The 19,068-nt window shown below is 40.9% G+C and overlaps 1 protein-coding gene across 1 annotated transcript; it reads right to left on the reverse strand.

Moving 5' to 3' along the window:
* Window positions 1-1,323: 1,323 nt before the first annotated feature.
* LAMP5 (lysosomal associated membrane protein family member 5) lies at window positions 1,324-18,418 on the reverse strand (the record flags this gene model as incomplete). Its single annotated transcript, XM_081314347.1, is given in 7 exon segments — window positions 1,324-1,502; window positions 7,523-7,711; window positions 11,971-12,076; window positions 12,614-12,745; window positions 13,501-13,680; window positions 13,682-13,774; window positions 18,374-18,418. Coding segments are annotated over 7 exon segments (924 nt in total).
* Between the last annotated feature and the right edge of the window lie 650 nt (window positions 18,419-19,068).

Below are 19,068 nucleotides of genomic sequence, written 5' to 3' on the forward strand. Positions count from 1 at the left end.
TTTTATTGCCTCTCATTTTTTCTTCCTTGCCTAAGAGTGTCAATAAAATACTTAGTCTAAATGCTCCATATTAAGAATACTCCACATTAAGCAACATAGTTTAGGATTTATTGGTTTTTGCTGTTTGCTTCCATATCTATATTTACACATCCGTTATTTATAACACCTGAAGGTTTCTGCATAGTAAGATGAACATTTCTTGTTGGTGTTCTTATATAATCATTACATTGCAGTAGGCATTTTTCAGTCACAGTACATGCAAAGTGTACAGCCCGTAAGCATTTCTCACACCAGAGCTTAACGCTCTTGTGATTTGAGCAGCAACGTTCATAAAACTGTTTGGGTGCCAAAGCATTTCAATAAGCAATAAAAATGTAAAATAAATTTTTCCAAGCTCTAAAATCATAGAATCTTATTCTTGGCTCTGTTTTGAAATATATTTTAAATTGAGATGAAGTGGAAATGAGATGACGATCCTATGAGCGAGTCCTGAGGGAGTTGTTTAATTTACCCAAGTGGCATTATTCCTCTGGGAATATATGAGATTTAGTAGAGAATTCTACCATTCCTAGAACTTTGGGAACACAAGACTGATAATAGCAACTCCATAAACCGAAGGAGTGCTGGTGGAGGAATAGATGAAATCTGATGGAAGGCCCAAGGTGGAATTTTAGTCAGTTCCCCTTTTCCCCTGAACTTCTGCTTTCGTCCTATTGTGCAAAGTTCCCAAAATATTCCATGCAGATTTTCAAGGGATGCTAAAGGTAGCAGAAGGAAAGAGAAATACCAGAATTCTCTCCTGTGTGCTGTGAAGACCCATAACAGGAACTCTGTTCCCGGACCCCTTGATCCAAGCTATGGGCTTACATTATGGATGGAGAATGTCACTGTATGCCAGTTTCATCAGCCGCAGCTAGCAAGGCAAAGATAGAAATGGTGAGAACTGCAGTCCAGCAAATGTGGAAATGGAAGGTTCCACGTGCTTATCTGTCATTGTCATTCCCCTCACCGTTGAGGTAAATACATTTTCAGAGCAAAACATACATTTCCATTCTCACCTCTACCACCACATGAATGGAAACGATGCTTGGCCAATGTAGGGAACACTGCCTGTTGGGTCAGTTCTCCAGAGAAGACAAAAGTTATTTCCCTGTTTTAAGCGTTGAGAAATGGCTGTTCTTCCGTACCCTCCCTTCCCACCCCAACCTCCCACTGCATCCCTCCTCCCATCCCCCCTTCCGTCTGTCATTGTATATAAGAGGCCCTGACTGACCTACAGGGAAAAAAAGTGCTTTTGCTTCAGCTGATCTTTTCCTTTGCCAGCTATCCCATATGTTTATATTCAGATCTGTCTGGTGGAATTTGGACTTGGTTGGCTGTCATTTTGAGATGGATGTGATAAACGCCAAGGGTTACCACGATCACCAAGCCCAAGATCAAGCCCAATATGAGAGGAAGCGTTTCTTCTAATTGTTCTCTCTGATCCACTGGACATTTATGTTCTGCAGCACAGAGAAAAGAGAAGAATGGGGAGAGAGAAGCATTATTCTGCATACAAGTATTTTTCCTGCAAAACAAAGGATTACTTTCATTTTCCTCGGAAGGCTTCATGACAATCAACATATACAGATGCCTCACCAACATACAGTACAGTACATACCCTCTCCACTATTCTGAGAGGTAAATTAAGCTGAATAGTAGAAAACTGATGGGCTTCAGGTCCCTCGCTATGTAGGAGTTCAATCTAGATTTCAGTCCTAAGTTGAAATTTCGTCCACTGTTGAGCTGCATGAAACCAAGCAGTAACGTAATTTTAATGGAACACAAGCCCCTTATATGCCCTTGAAAGTCCTGAGATGCACACTGATTGGGTGTGGTAAGAATGTGCAGGTGAAGAAAAAGTGAAGGAAAATGTCAGCAGTCGCACCCACAGCTTCCCAGGGAGGAGGCATCCCTGAGTGGGACTCAAGACAATAAACTACACAGTCCTGAACTGGATGGGGGGAGGGAGAAAAACATTTTGAGTAGCCACACTTTAGAATCTCTCAGAGCGTAACTATTAGGTTAGAGGGCTGTAGCTTTAGACAGATAGATTCTGTCTATTAGGTGTAAGCAAATAAGGAACTGCATTTGATTGAATCTCACTGTGTCGTCTTAGGACTGACAGGAATCCAAGCACGCAATCCAAATCGGTTGTTCTTCAAGCAAATCATTAAGTCAATGCAAGTCTTGTCCTACCCCTTTCCTACTGTTCGAGACGATGGGTCACTGCTTATTACATGTGCCAATGACCACCAGTAAAAAGGATAGGACCGATGCTGATGGTGTTGTTAGCACAGCCTTAGCAATAAAGCAGTTCTGATGGATATGGAAGAATATTAATGCCCTTAACATAACTCTCTCTGCTTCTTCATTAATAACTTTTGTGCTTTAATTTTTTAAAAAATTTTTTTAATCATATGCCATCTAGAGTCACAGATCTGTGAGACGGCAGGTATATAAATGTGATTTATACATAATCTATAAATAAATATCTCCCTATGAGAATAAAAGGGACTGAGTCTTTTTGACTGGACTCTCTTGTCCCTCAACCTGCCGATGGTTTGCAAATGCCTAAACTCAGCAAAGCACATAGCTGCTGACTTTGAGAGGATTCAGCTCATCTTATTATACCCCCTTTCCCCACACTGGATTCTTGAACTTTAAAGTACTGGAATGTGCCTTGAATCCATTTCCCTTGAATTGCTCAGAAAGCTACATCTCATTCCAAAAATTACCAAAACTGCATGGGGCTGTCCTTGAAGACCATTCAAGGAAGTGTCAGCTGATGCAGGATGCAGCTGCGTGGACAGCTGTGCATGCATCTAGAAGGATGCACGTCGGTCCTTTGTTCTGCGAGCTGCATTGGTTGCTTGGTTGCTTCTGGGTGCAATTCAAGGTGCTGGTTTTGACCTTTGACCTATATGTCATGGGGATAGGTTATTTGAGGGAAACACCTCTTGCCAATTAATTTATCCATTCCACCAGGTCAGGCAGGAGGTTTATGCTGAGGATCCCATCTCCAAGGAGCTGTATCTCGTGAGACCCCAGGTGACATGTCTTTTGTGCTGTGGGCCCAGCATCTGGGATATCATTTACCCCAAGGTGAGGTTAGACTCATCTCTGTTAATTTGCACTTAAAACATGTTTGTTTGTTTGTTTTCACCAGCCTCAGGGATCCCAGGGAGAGTCTACAAAGTGGTTGGGTGAGATTAAGCAATGTTAGTTCTCCCACGGTCTTGGGTTTTAACCACTGTATTTAATTTTGATGTTTTTAGATAGTTATGGATTTTTTACTGTTATGCTGTATGCAGCCCCAAATCACATTTTATGAAATAGGCAGCTATATATGCAAATATGGTAAATAAATAAATAGGAGCTATGTGACCATCCAGTGTGAGGGACTGCAGGGAGCAGAGAAAACAGGCCTATTTGATGACCAAACATCTTCGCAGAAAAAACTATGGCTGTACTTGAGAATAAGAAAACAAACTAGAAGAGAACTCTGGTCATGAGGAGAGCACTTGAGAAAGAAGTTGGTTTTAAAAACCTTCAGGTCGGAAAGCCATTTGGAGGAACAGTATCAGTTTACTACAAACAGTACAAACTATCAGTTTGCAGACAATATCTAGTCTCTCCTGTTATCTTTTAATCTGCTGGATCCTATATGCTCCTCTTTGACTTTGTGTGGTAAAAGTTTTAATCTGATCTGGTGCAATCCTCTCCCCCCCCCCCCCACCTTCCCTATTGTCTGTTTTGATTCAGCTTGTTAATTCTCAAATAGCCAACTGGGTTAGAAAGCCTGGCAGGAGAGATTTGACTAGGGCCATTTAAAATGTTTGACTTTCAGAAATAAAATTAAGATTTACAGATAAATCCCGCCCTGGAACGCAGTCAAATTGCTGGGCTACAACTGTCCACAAACACTGCTTGTGTTGCTAAATAGAAAGAGAACCACACTTTTCCCCCCCTCAAAGTTGTGTTTGTGGATTTGTAGCCCAGCAATCAAGACATTTTAGAAGTAGTAGGCTTTTTTGCCCGAAGTTCAGGGCCAGGCCTACCACCAGACAACTTAAGGCAGTTGCCTCAGGAGCAGAGACTAAAAAACTGCTGGTAAAGAAGACAGAGCTGTGTGCCACCTAAGCTGTTAAAATAACCTGTTGTCTTCAAGTACCACTATGGTCTGTTGCAGCCTTGATGAAAGATTCAGGAAAAAGAGAGAAAAATATCATATTTTACCTTTAGTATAAAAATATCTTCCACCATATCTGCAAAAGCTACCTGCTTAAAATGCATACTTTACTTAAATTAGAATACTAAGACAGTAAACATCCCTCAAAACTTTCCAAAATGCACTCTTTTTTCCAGACTGTTTTTTTAATGTAAGAAGACATGCTATCCCATCCTTGAATTTCTGGAATTACAAAATAGAAAAAAAAGGATACATTCTGAATAACTTGACATGTCAGCTAAAATTGCCAGGCTAGATATCCTTAGATGCTATTCTTGTATTAGAGTAAAAACTATAAGGATAATATTTTTTTTAGTTGGATCAATAAGCAATAGAGAATTTGCCTACGGGACATGAAATCATATGTGGAAATTTCAATTAGGAGTCAATCCCACTATACAAGCCAATGTTGCACACGGAAAGGGAAGGGAAGGGAAGGGAAGGGAAGGGAAGGGAAAGGAAAGGAAAGGAAAGGAAAGGAAAGGAAAGGAAAGGAAAGGAAAGGAAAGGAAAGGAAAGGAAAGGAAAGGAAAGGGAAAGGAAAGGAAAAAAGGGAAAGTCACAAAAGAATCAATTTTTCCTGTTAAAAAACCTTTATCATAAATTGATGCAAGAGTAGTGCAGTCCACCACCAAAATTTGAAGAAACATCAACTGTAATATAAAATCCAATACAAAATATTGGAACAATGAGAAAAGATGGACTAAGGTGGGGATGATCATGGATATCAATTATTAATCAGGGAAACAATTTTAGCATAACCAACTTGCAGCCTTTGATCAAACAGTTGATTATGGTGCCAAATTTCTGATTTCTCTAGCAACAAAAAATACTGAAGACAATTAATCCAAGGAACTAACTTCTTCAAGCTCAGATTAGCAAGATTAATGTGGAAAACCTGCTTTAATAATAACAGAAATTACAGCAAGCGCACTTTGCTTTCATATCAGAATCGCTATCTTGGCAAATCAAAGCACTCAGATTCTTGTTTTCCTTCACACACTCTTTTGATGCAAGAGAGGAGGCCTTCCTCTTTTTTTTTTTTTGAGAAGTCATGCAGCCTGAACCTGAGAGCATTTTCAAAATGGTTACTAGCCTCCTTACCGTAGTGATAACTAGCTCTGTGACTTTAACTTTGTTTTAACTTTTGTATTGATTTTCTTTTAAATATCCTGTAAACCGCCCTGAGTCCTTCGGGAAAGGGCGGTATATAAATGCAAATAAATAAATAAATAAATAAATAAATAAATAAATAAATAAATAAATAAATAAATAAATAGTCATTCTGTTGCTCGTCATCTGCATTTTCCTGCTCCAGATTTTTACTTCTGTTATGACCAGCTTCCTTCCCTTTTACTCATATGACCTATTCCTTTTTCATTCCTTCCCTACTCCCACTGTTATGTCCCTGTTTACCTTTCTTAAAACTCAACTTTGCCTTCTGAATAGTCATCGAGGGGTTACGAGGGGAATTCCAGTGCCCTCAACAATGCATTCCAGTAATAAAAATGCAGAACCCATACTATTTTTTATTTTTATTTTAATCCCATTTATATCCCGCCCTTCTCCGAAGACTCAGGGCGGCTTACAATTTAAGCACAAACCAATGTGCTTAGCAGTAGCCTTCATTCTATGTATATGCCTGCTTATAAGGGCTTTCCCCCCCCCCAAGCGGCATTATTACAAAGTCAGCTTATTGCCCCCAACAATCTGGGTCCTCATTTTACCTACCTCGGAAGGATGGAAGGCTGAGTCAACCTTGAGCCTGGTGGGACTCGAATCTGCACTAATTGCAGGCAGCTGGTGTTACTTAAGGAGGCATTAGCCCACTGCTCCACCAAGGCTGCATACTAGAGAATATTACAAAAATGAAAACCACCAGGGCAGCTACTGGACATGTGAAATTTCATAAACCTCACAAATGAATGATTTTGAAAATCGGGGGGGGGGGGGGGAAGGAGGAAAGACCAAGCAAGTTGATCAGACTTTACTAATACTAACAATTCATAAACCCTGGATAGTAAGTGTAAAGATGTAATGGGAGAGCAAATCCCTACTCAATGCTTCTGCTTATCTACTAAAGAGCATACACAACAGACTCACAGTGTACAAACTGTATGTTTTTGTGTACGTTATTTAGGATTAGGAATTTATAGATCCCTTGACAGAAGATTAGATGGGCTAATTATTGTTAGTCTTGGTCGAATCGTAGTTCTGAAGAATCCTATCGCTTCCATTGTCAAGAGAAATCCCCATCTCCTTCAGCATTTCACTACTGAAGGGATTTTAAGGTTTCATTGAAATCTGCATTCCTGCCCTTTCTCCCCACTGATTCTATCCTGCTCTTTAGAAATACAGGGAATATCTGCCTCATTCTTAAACTGTCTATTTTATAGAGGGTCAGGCTCTTCCTATTCAAAAGGAAAGTATCTCTGGACAGCTATCACTGGAAGTAAAGCAAAAAAACAGGCAGGATTGTTAGCTTCATGCATTGGACTTAGAATAGCAAGAAGCATGCATGCTTGACTCTTTGGATACTTAGCCAAATCTATCAGGGATTTTCTTACAACTTCACATTCTTGATCCTTATTTATACACCACTAGATTATAATAACATCCATGCACTGTTACTCTCTCTCACACACACGCACACACACACACACACACACACACGACAAACATTTAATAAATCCGCTATGGTTTGCAAAAAAAATCCTTGAGCCAGAGGAATAAAGTATGCATTATATTAAAAAGAGAATGGAAATTTTCACTTCAGGATCATAAACGTTTTGCCAGAATAATGATGAATTTATACCTACTGAGAAATAAAACCTCCCGCTACCAGTAAGCCAAACATCCCAAAAAACAAACCTTGAAAGAAGGCATTGTGGAATGAATGCCATTGGAGATAGCTTGGTCATCATTCGGTGCCGCGTTTCCTTGGGTCTGCTCATATCACTCACATTTTGCCCCCGCCGTAAAACTGCGGCAAGCCTCTGCCCCATGCTTTCTTTCAAGGCAAAGCCTTGCTGAAGTCACTAATCTTACATCAAATTTCCCAGTGAGTGCGCTAGATACACACTTTTAAAAAAAAAATTAAAAGGAGCCTCCCCTGTTGAAGAAAGTATTCATCTAAGATACAAAATGCTGTTTATCCACCCCAACCTTCCACAAAAACTGCTTGTTTCCTTAGTCAACAGAGTCTCCATTAACTTTCCAAACTGCCTCTATAAATTGCCCAGCGTCCCTTACCTTCACTGAAAACAAAATCAGAGCTGATGTCAAAAGGCTGCAGGCGGACCTCTGACAGCAAGAGAACAACTGATTTTTGGTGGTCGCCGGAGTTTAAGGTGATTGTCTGCTGAGCTTGACAGTCATAAGATTTCCCAGCTGGGGTGACTAAAGCAGAGAGGTGACGTGTTGTGACTGTGTGTTTCCCCGCTGTCAAGAGGAAAATATTATTATTGGATGATTATCATACTTTTTTAGACCAAATAACTAATTCAGTATTATATTAAATGTTTAAGTATTTAGAATGCACTTGCTTAGGCCCCAAACATGGGACAAATCTTATTTCCTGTTTCAGCCTAGCCCAAGGCCATCTACAGGCAGTAGCCACAGCAGTGGCAGCTCATATTTGTGTAAATTTTTTTTGGCTTGCTAACAAAGAATAAAGGGAGACAGATATGATCATTTCAAACTTATTTGTTCTCATCAGTCAGCCATATCCTTCTGAGATTCGAACCTGGGCCGACTGTGTCTTAAAACCTGCGTCTTCGAACCTGTGGCCTAGGGGTTAAAACAACTGCTTAAGACGCAGTTGGCCCAGGTTCGAATCTCAGAAGGGTATGGCTGACTGATGAGAACAAATAAGTTTGAAATGATCATATCTGTCTCCCTTTATTCTTTGTTAGCAAGCCAAAAAATCTACATATATATATATGTACAGCATATGTATATGTATATGTATACATGTAGATCTTTGGTCATTCGGGTTTTTTCCCACGTAGAATTGGAGGTATCAGGGCAACGTTTTGACGAAATCTCATCCGTCATCCTCAGGCTGGTGACTTCAGCTTCGTTCTTCTCCCAGAAGAACAAAGCTGAAGTCACCAGCCTGAGGATGACGGATGAGATTTTGTCGAAACGTTGCCCTGATACCTCCAATTCTACGTGGGGAAAAACCCGAATGACCAAAGATCTACATACAAACACCTGCGAAAACCATATATATATATATACACACACACACACACACACACACACACACACATATACATACACACACACACATATATATATGATGTTGGTAATAATAACATTAATATTAAGACTTCAGAAAATGTCTAAAGAACACAAGAAATTTGATTAAATTGCTCAAAAAATCCTTTACCTTTGTTAAGAGACAAAAATGTATGCATTTTGTACATTTGTATGTTTTTAATCTTTTTCCACTTTTTTCTTTTAATTTTGTATATTCTTTTTAATATACATATATTTAGTTAAGAAAAATATGAAGTGTCTGTTTTTGCAAATCAGATACAGATTGACATTAAGAATTTGCCCAGTCTTCTGGGTTTGCAAGCAAGACAGTTTTTCTAATATGTTTAGAGATTTAAGATGTGTTCCTACAAATTTGGCTGTAATTCTAATAGACAGATATTGGAAGAAACCTGATAGCAAGAGAGAGCTGAACAATATGCAGATGAACAGGCATATATTCTCTCATACGTGTAAGGAAACATTCATACTATTGTACATGATTAGAAGCATAAAACATTAGCATCTGTTTTCATGGCATTCCTCCAGTCCTTGTATTCACAACTACACAGCATAATGTGATGACAATCATTGCATACGCAAGGAAAAGACACTATTTCCCATTAGGATCCTAAAATGATGCTCACAGTTCAATACCTAATGGCTTATGCTGATGACAATAGCTATGATGATCCCACAAGGAATAGCAAGTCCTAACTAGAAATTCATCATTACCAGCAGTGCTATTATTAGCTTTCTATGACTAGATCGTTTGAAAGAAATAACCCCACCCTTTTGCAGATAACATTCTCAGGGAATCACGCTCCACCATTCATGTACAGTCACATGTAACCCCTTCAGAGCAGCATCACAAATGGTGATGCTTAGTGGCTGGATGACGCAAAGTAGCTCCATAAGCACTGCTGATGGGGCAGAATTGGACCTAAAAAAAACAGATGGCAAGTCCTATTGGAATGACCTCTGAACATTGCAAATCACAACTCACAACTTGTCAGATGTGTATGCTTGTGGGGATGAATGGAATTGTAGAGTGATTCATCAGAAGGGAAAACATTTGTGAAAGTCTGTATTGTCCAATAGCCTCTCACAAAAACTGTCAGCTTTCCAAAGTATAGGAAAAATGGACAGAATGGATAAATAAGCATAATGTAAATATTTAAAATTGAAAAGGGGGGCAAATTTTCAAAATATAAACAACCCGCATGATGATGAAAAGAAATGTGAAAATCTTAATAACGTTAGAATCAGAAAGGGTTAAAAAAAATATCCTGTTTGTTAAACAAGACTGCACTTGTACAACCACTCATCTATGAGTAAACCCAATTCATTCAACAGGATTTATTTTGGAATATAAATGTAAAGAATTACTTACCCTGAACGGCTTAAAAAAATCCTGATTTTTGTTGCATATCCAGCCTAGCTAAGCTATACGTACATTCACATATAATGACCAATACTACTGGATTATATGTGAAAGAGATGGTGTATTTCAAGCCACTCTGAAAAGATACCATCACATTTTTATACATTATTTTAATGTAAAATAGACTTTTCTATCTAATTAATACTTGGAAATAGACAAATGTTTAATGATCCAAATTACTCAGGAACAGATAAAATACAGATGGGTATGCCTTGGCCATGCTTCAATGCACCAACGGGGGGAAAAAATAATACCCTAGAACATTCTGCACTGCAGAGGTGCCCAGTGACAAACACAGTCACCGGATGCCCATAAGAAACACAAAAGAAATGCAATGGAAATACTGACCAGAGAATATTTTAGAGCACAGTAACTGCATGTGAATTGTGCAGCATCTACTAACCATTCCATATGAATTTTCACACACACACACACACACCCAAAAATGCCAACTCCATAATCCAAGTAAAGGCAACCCTAAAATAAATTCATTTTCTTCTAATTGCACTTACACAACACTTCCTTCTATAATTGTCAAAATCTGACACTGCACTAAAAAGTGCTGGGCCCAAGATTAGAGCAGAAAATCTTCATTACAAATAGGTTTACAATACAATAATCAAGAAATAATTTCCAGACGCCATCTCCTAACAAGCAGTATAACTGTTACATAATTTGGACGAAGAGGTGTTTTGGTTTGCTTTCTTTTTTTACTTTAAACAATCCTTGCCCAGGTTTTCTTTTTTAAGGTTTTGTTTTAGTCCTGATTTATTTGCTTAATACCGATTAGAAAATGAAAAAGGTAGCCCTTTTTTTTCCTCCTGACAACTGAGCGGTTTTATTCTTTTACAATTCTGTAGGCTTTCTTCAATAGAAAAGGGACTTTCTAATAGGTAACCTGAATTGCTCCCTTCCATCTTAATATGTCAAAAGGGCAAAGCTTGCCTTGACACCGCTTAATTGAACTAACTCCTATCAGCTTTATTTTAACCTAAGCACGAGACTATTAGTACGGGAGCTCTTTTTTTTTCTTTTTCTTTTTTGCTGGGGATCCAGGCTTATCGTTGGACCAGTCATCCGTGTGTTTAAATGCGCACAAATCTGCGCCTTGGCCTGGCCTGGGTTGGCTGGCTGGCTGACGGCAGGGCTGCCCTTCTTTTCCCGCTCTTGGGGAAAGAGAGCTCAAGGCCATCCGCGTATTCTCGAAACCGGCGGGCGGCTTCGGAAAGAGTCTAAAGGCCAGGCCGGGCTCCGCTGCAGGCGGGATCATTTCTCCCCCCAGCCCGGCCAGAAGAGAACCCAGGCCCGAGTCGGCTGGCGCAGGGCTGACCCTGGTATAGAGAAGGGGGTAAGGGGTGGAGGAGGAGGAGGAGTAGCAGCCGTCGGGGGAAATGCGGGTGCCCGCTTTATCCGCAGTGCGGGCCGGAGGGCGGGACCGGCCTTAGGCCATGAGCAGACCCGTTTGGAGGGAGAAGGGTGGGGGGGGGGGAGAGGACGGGCTGAAAATTCACCAGGCTCCCTCCCGCCGCCGCCGCAGCGCTTGCAGACACGTTGAGGTCGCAAGCGAGGAGGCGAAGTCGCTTGAGAACGGCACGGCCTCGGCGGCCCTCTCCTTTGCCCTCCCCTACCTCACCATGCCCACGGCCCTCGGGTCGGAACGAGAGCCCCGGGTGTTTTTTGTTTTTTCCCCTTAACCGGCCACACCCCAAGGAGCAATTCCCTTCTTTCTTTCTTTCTTTCTTTCTTTCTTTCTTTCTTTCTTTCTTTCTTTCTTTCTTTCTTTCTTTTTCTCTCTCTCTCTCTCTCTCTCTCTCTATATATATATATACATACATATATACACATACATATATACACACATACATACATATATACACACATACATACATATATATATATATATATATATATACACACACATACATACACACACACACACACACACACACACCCGACCCGCGACCCTCAGGCCTGGCTTCCGCCGCGCCGCACTTACGGTTCACGGCGCCTTTGAAGTAGGTGCTCTCGTTGCTGTCGTAAACGAACTGGACTTTGCTCATTTTCCACCAGGCCTCGGGCCCAGAATTTGTGTTGCGAGTCTCCTGTCGAGCCCGGGAAGGCGGGAGAGAATTGGGGGGGGGGGGGGAAGAGAGAGAGAGAGGGAAGAAGAAGAAGAAGAAATGGGGAGGGGGGGCGCAGAGAGGGGCAAGAAAAGACCCAAAAGGTCGAGGCAGGCCAAAGGAAACATTTGCCCGCGCTCGCAGCTTTCTCACCTCGGCCGCCCTCCCGGTAGATTTCTCGGGGCAGAAGGAAGGGGCAATTGATCTGAGCCGTCGGCTGCCTTCTTCGGCGCCTTTTAGCGACGGCGTACGGTGGAAAAAAAATAAATAAAAAGGCTCCGTCTTCGTTTTATTTCTCTCTCCAAATACCGATTTTTTCCCCCCTGCCCTTCCCTCCCCCCCGCCGCCTTCCAACCTTGGGCTGATTCCTTTAACTTTTGATTTCCTCGGGTCCTGCGGGGTGATTCTGCCCCTCCCTCCCTCCCTCCCTCCCCTTCCCGTTATTTTATTTTATTTTATTTTATTGTCCAAAGCAGGGCGCCTTCGAGGCGGACCTTTGGTGGTCTTCTCTTCCGATACCTTGAGAAAATAAAGGCTGAGGGTGTAAGCTCTGCTGAGCCACGAAATGTGGAGCTCGGATTCGTTGCTGCTGCATTTGCCTCGCTCCTCGGCTCCGCGGGAAAGCGGGATGTAGGCTTGCTCGGTGATCATCTGAATGCGCGCCACAAGACAACACAAACACACACACACACACACCGGCGCGTTAGTTTCCGACCCCAAACACTTCCACAAAGAGCTGCTGCGGGAGCATCAGCGAAAAGATGGGAGGTTCCCCCCCTCCATCTCCCGCTGCCTAATACAATCGTAAATAAGGCTAGCTTCAGCTCCCCGCAACGGGTTAGAAGGACGCGTAACCTTATTTACTGTAACGCCCGAGATGTAATAATAATTACTCGTAATAGACCAACTTCCCCACCCCCTCCGCGCCCCAGGGAATCGAGGTGAGTAATTATATACTGTCACTCCCTTTCACCCTCCGATATGAACAAGAAAAGGATTGCAGTAAACTTTGTGCACTTTCCACGATTTAAAATTAAAAAATCATTTCTGCAGCGAAAGGCAACGGCTTTTATTCCCGGGAAGATTTGGGTCGGGAGCTACGGGAACGGGGGCAGGACAAACTGTATGTACCTGGGGGATGGGGATGCTTTAGTTTAGCAGTTCCCCCATGTGAGTGACAGGGAGAGGGAGAAAGCGAAGTTGCATTTCCTTAGCAACATGCCGTTTTTTTAAAAAAGGCTGCGTTTAGATTTAAGATTAATTCGAATCCTCCCCTCTTCTCTCTCTTTCCCCCCCCGCGCACACGCACACAAACCTAAGCCACAGATATCCTCCCCCCCCAAATATTGAAATCCATTCTTCTCACGCTTTTAATAGATGATATTCCAATTAAAAGAGAATCTTACATCAACAAAATTGGTGGCCCAGATCTCGTAGGGCACGACTAATTTCGCAGCGAATTCCGCCATGAGGCAGGTCGTTCCGTTTTCCCGAACTACAAAAATAGCCTTTTCGGGATTTGGAGATAACCCCGAAAGGTTTTCCACTTCTTGTTCTGCCAGCCCACCAGTTAGTGCATCTGTTGGGAGAAAACAAAAATAGGGAAAGAGAATAAGAGGATTCCGATAAAGGTTGCTGAGAAGCGGGGTGGGGGGGTTTCTCTTTCCAGGCAGCTCCTGCCTGCTTTGGGCACGAAGTTAGAATTTCGCCAGAGAACTCCAGCGATCTACCTTCCCCGGGGCGGTGTGGACTGGAGGAGGGAAGCTATTTAGTCGCATCTATTTATCTTACACCCAGGACACGTCAAGCGGTCTTTCCTGGCTATTTTCCTCTCCCCCCCCCCCCTTTCCTCAAACCGAGCTGATTTAAAGGCGAATTAGGCGGATCGGGACGGGCGGAATGAGAGGAGAGTTCCCGCTAAAGTTGGGGAAAGCCTGTACTCACGGAAAAGCAAAAGCAGTCCCTGCAGTCGCGGGATGGCTCCCGAGGTTTCGCGCCTTCTCCGCTCCATGCTTTGCCAAGCCAAGCCCGCAAGAAAGAAGACAAGAGGCGGGAAGCCGCGTGGATGGGCTTCCCTCGCCCGCTCCCGCTGCTGCAGCGTCGCTGGGCGGAGGCGAATGCGCCTCGGTTAGTTTTCGGAGCTCTGGTAAGTGGTGGGGAGGCGGGGTGTACGTGGCGGGCCGGCGGGAGCTGTCCGAGGTTCTGAACTCCGCCGTGTTCCTCCAACGTCCCCCCAGCTGGCTCCTAAGAGAGAACTGTCCAGGCTACCGTCCCACAGCTGGTGACTTGCCGCAACTCGCGCAACCGAAAGTGGAACTTCAAAAGGCCAATGCTAGAGATGGCTGGCAAAGCATCTGCTTCAGGTTAAAACCTCAGCCAGTCTTGTGTCTTTTGCTTCCCTTCCCCACCCACTCCCCCCAGATCGTTGTCTTCACCCGGCGGCTCCAATTGTCTTGAAGAAGTCCAACCGCGCGTTCCTTCTCCCTCCATCCTTCTTCCAGAGGACGCCTCTTTGATTAACGTCACAAGATAGTAGTGAAGTTTAAAGTATTCTTTCAGGATCCTATTTAAGACGGTGCCCCTCTTCCTAGCCAGCAAAAAAGCCTGTTAAAATGCTGCTTCTTTAGCCCAGTTTTGAAGCTGTGTACCTTAAACATAACCTTATAATGTGCTTATGAAATTCTCCAGTAATGCAGAAAGTTTATATTAGTGAGACAGGAAGAAACCGAAAGATCAGCAAAGGTGCACACAAAGGGAAATAATGTGTACTGGGGGGGGAAGGGGTGAAGGAGATACTCACTTATCCGAAACCAAATGGGCTATGGTGCCCTTCCGAATCTATCTCTCTTATACACACCACATAGTCAGATATATTTGGTCTAGAGAGAAACAAAGGAGGTAAGCTCAGAAGACAGCGGAAATGATTGATTTAAATGGAGACTGTAGTCTTTAAACATTGCTCCAAAGATATAACATAATGTTTTGGGATCTATTCATTCATTCTGTTAAAGTGTCAGATTGGCTCTGAATTTACCCACAGTATATGAGCATAAGCTCAATAAGGCTTATTGCCAGAAGACTGCATATATGCTTCCAGCTATGATCCATTTCTGATCTATTATAAAAAGGAACATGGATAGACATAGCTACCTCATGACTGAGGTTTGAACTAGAACCCAGCAAACCCAGGTCCAACTTTCCAATTGAGTATGGTGCTCACTGGGTCTTTGGGCCCATCACAGCCTCACAATCTTTCTTACAGTATTGTTGCAGTGATAGGGTGATGTGATATAAAATCACCTTGTAGTCCTTAGCAGAAAGGCTACTATAAATATGATTAATACAATAAAATCATCCCCAGGCCAGCCTTTGCACTTATAGGAGTTGCTGCATTAGTCTGATCACTACTTTTGAGATTTGCCTCCATAGATTTTTCTGATGGAGCTAATATGACTGTAGAAACTAACCAGCCGCACAGGGAAGCACAGTAAGCCACAACAGATAGCCTTGCTCAGTAGAGTGTCTCCTCCTTCCCACAATGACCACTCCCTAAATCGACTCATGTCCCAGCCTTCTCTGGGTATAAACTGTAGGTATTCATGTCCATAGAATCAAAGTACTATTCTAGTCATTACTATTATTTTGACATGCTCAGTATTAAATTTATCATTTCTTAATTCTTTTAAATTTCTATTGCAATATATCCACTCTTCTAAAGCATATATGTTTTTTTAATTTTTAACTTCAATTTTATTTATTTTTTATTGGGGCTGTTAATTTAATTCTTTTTAACTTTTGTATCGTTGTATTTTATTGTTGTTAGCTACCCTGAGTCCCAATAATAAATAAATAATAAATAATAAATATATATTAGAGGTATATAATTTGGCCTCCAAATAATTTCTTCCACTCCAAGTAGGGCACTTGCTTGAATTTTAAAAAGGCACATAGCTTTTGAAAATGTAATTCTCTAAAGCTATATTTCTATGTATATCTGACTAGGAAGCATCCCAATTAACCAAATACACAGTGCATAGGTACTGTAAGTAGTTATGCTGTGCTTCTACATGGGAGGAAATGCCACTAAACTCAGTGGAATTCATTTTATGGATACAATTGCACTGGGAAATATAAAATGTTATATTTAATTTTGGAGTGTAATAAATTGTTCTTTGCTCTCTCTGAGCACTCACCACTGAAAGAAAGCAATTGATGTAAGGCCTAAAATTACATCAGGGCATCAAATCAAATCAAGCACTTCATAAATATCACATTTAGCACATAGTGAAAATCCAAAATAAGCCCAGATTTTTAAATTAAGATAATATTTTATTAAAAAAACACCAGATTTCCCTCTACCCACCTCTATGTTTCACCACTTGAGTGTTTCTGCAGCAGACATTAGGAAGCTAAAGTCTGCTGCAGCCAAAGCTGCAGGAAAACAATCCAGTTCAATTAATTTTGAAGTTCATTGATCCTAAATATATAATGGGTTAGAATTAGTTAGTGTCACAATAAATGAGAAATCATCCTGGGGATATAATTATCACCTTATGATATTTTGTATCTAAGAACATACCCCCCCTTCGTCCTGAATTAAGATATTCCAAATGATTAAAAAAAACAGTGAAAGGAGCCAGCTGACGTGGTACACGTGTCTAGGACACATGCATTTTCTTTATTTCCATTTTTCCATGCATTAAATCTTTGAGCAGATAATTTCCCCCCCTAATAGTTCTATCTGAAAGATTTCCCAGCATTTAAAATGAATAATTTAGCAGAAATGCATCAAAAATGTTTGCAAAGATATATACTAGCATATTTAATATGTTCTTGAAAAGTCTTATAAAAACATTTACACACAGTTGAACTATAGCAAATTAAATTTTAAAGAACAAAAACTGGAATGTCCAATATCCTAATTTTAACAATTATTTGACCATCTATATTTCATATTTTGATAAGATAAAATTACAGTTAACAATTATCATTTTGTGCATATTGCAAGCCTATGCATCTTTTATGAAAGAAATTGGCAGGTTATTAGCAGTATAGTGCTTGAAATGCCATATTAATCCATATGATGTGGTGAAATACTCCGTTAGACTGGGTTTTTTTAAAATTATGTTACATAGTAATTTTATTTTGGAACTTTTATTGATCTTGTAGATGTTTCTTAAATCCACCTGCAGTTTGAAATCAACAATGTAAGTAACAAAGGAATATTTTTATGACTGCAAAGAAATTGATACGATAGTCTAAAGACTTTGCTTCTCTTTCGAATTTGTGAGTATTCTGACTCCATGAATTCCATTTGGGAGACTGCTTAAACATCTGGATTGCACAGAGTTGACATGGAACTAAATCTAGGGTTTTATTTTGCTTAAAATGTGATTTTCCCCTTTGCTCGTAGTTCTCTAGAAATAAATAGCTTTAAAATTTAAAGAAAATCAATGCTTGAAAAATAAAAAAATGTAAATCAGCAAAATGTATTAAGCAACCAGAAATTTCCTGAGAATATTGTCACTTGTATTATTATTGATTTGTATACATTATTGTTGACTGGTCAATGGCTGTAAATGAATACTACCATTGTTACTATTTGGGACTGGGGTGGCCAAATCCAGGCTTCTTAATTATTAAAGTCAGAATGCTCTCATAGCTGAGAGAACTGGACAGAGATGTTCCAAGCTGTGCCAATTTGTACTGCAAATGGGACAGAAGGAAATTAACCATGGAGAAGCACATCTGAGCACCAGTACTTTCACACCCTATTGTGAATGACAACCATTATTATATCATAACCCTTTAGTGATTTTCAGTCCCTTGTTGGAATTGGGTGACTCAGCCAATTCCTTTCTTTGAAGGGAAGAAAGGAATGACAGAGGGAAAAGAACAAGCAAAGCAGCTCTATTTTCTTCAAAAAAAATATTAAAATTTATGTTCACTAATGAGCATTCAGATTGTTTTGGACACCCAAGAAATATTGTCATGTTTCTTTTAAATCCAGTCATTGAGTCTTCAAGAGATGCATGCTTCTCTCCTCCACTGTAAACAGGATTTGACCAAAAGAATATGATTAATTTCAGTTGGTGTAATGAGTACCATAGTCCAACACCCAGCCATTATAATACGCCTATGATTCAGTCCATCTCAAATCTCTCTATGGAGCAAACCTACATGGAAAGTTATACATTAAAGACACATGTAAAAAAGCTTCCTGGTTTTCTCATACCAAAATACATTATGATCGAAGAAAAATCAATAGTTTTAAAATACCTCTGGGTTGATATTACTATTGTCAAATCCCTTAGAATTCCTCATTTTGGTATGATCAATCAGTTACCAATAAAAAGGAGAATATTTGTAGCTCAGGGTTGAACATGAGGGGTCCTTGGTTCCCTCTGAGCTTGCTTGTTTTCTTGCAGACTTTTCATTACCCTAACTAGGTAACATCATCAGGGCTAGTAAGGAGTGCTGTTTGCTGTCTGTTTATATTCTGGTGTCTTGCCTGTCAGGGTGGGTGGGTGGGGCGGTCTTAGGGATTCTTTGGTTGGGCTGTTTACTAATGGCTCTGTGGCAGTTTCTTGATTGGAGTATTGCTTACTTGATTGTTGGTCTGAAGGTGACCTTGATCTATGCTGATCTGGGTGCTGCTTGCTGGTGCAGAGGTGCTTAGGTCTTTTTGGTCCCTTTTGGGCTGGTTGTCTCTTTTGCGTAGTCTATAGATGCTGTTGATGTCTGTGTGTCTATTGATGGCTGATTTGTCAGAGTGTCAGGCTTCTAGAAATTCCCTGGCAATTCCCTGTCTAGGATTGTCACATTTTCCCAATTGAAACTATGGTTAAATCTGTCTATATGTTGTGAAATTAAAGAATTTTCATCATGTCTTCTGACTGCCAGTTGGTGTTCATGGATGTGTTCTGCCGGTCTTCTGCCTGTGTGTCCTAAACAGTGGTTGTTGCAGTTCTTAC

This window comes from Vipera berus, assembly GCF_964194415.1.
Source record: "Vipera berus genome assembly, chromosome: 1".
NCBI classification, from domain to species: Eukaryota; Metazoa; Chordata; class Lepidosauria; order Squamata; family Viperidae; genus Vipera; species Vipera berus.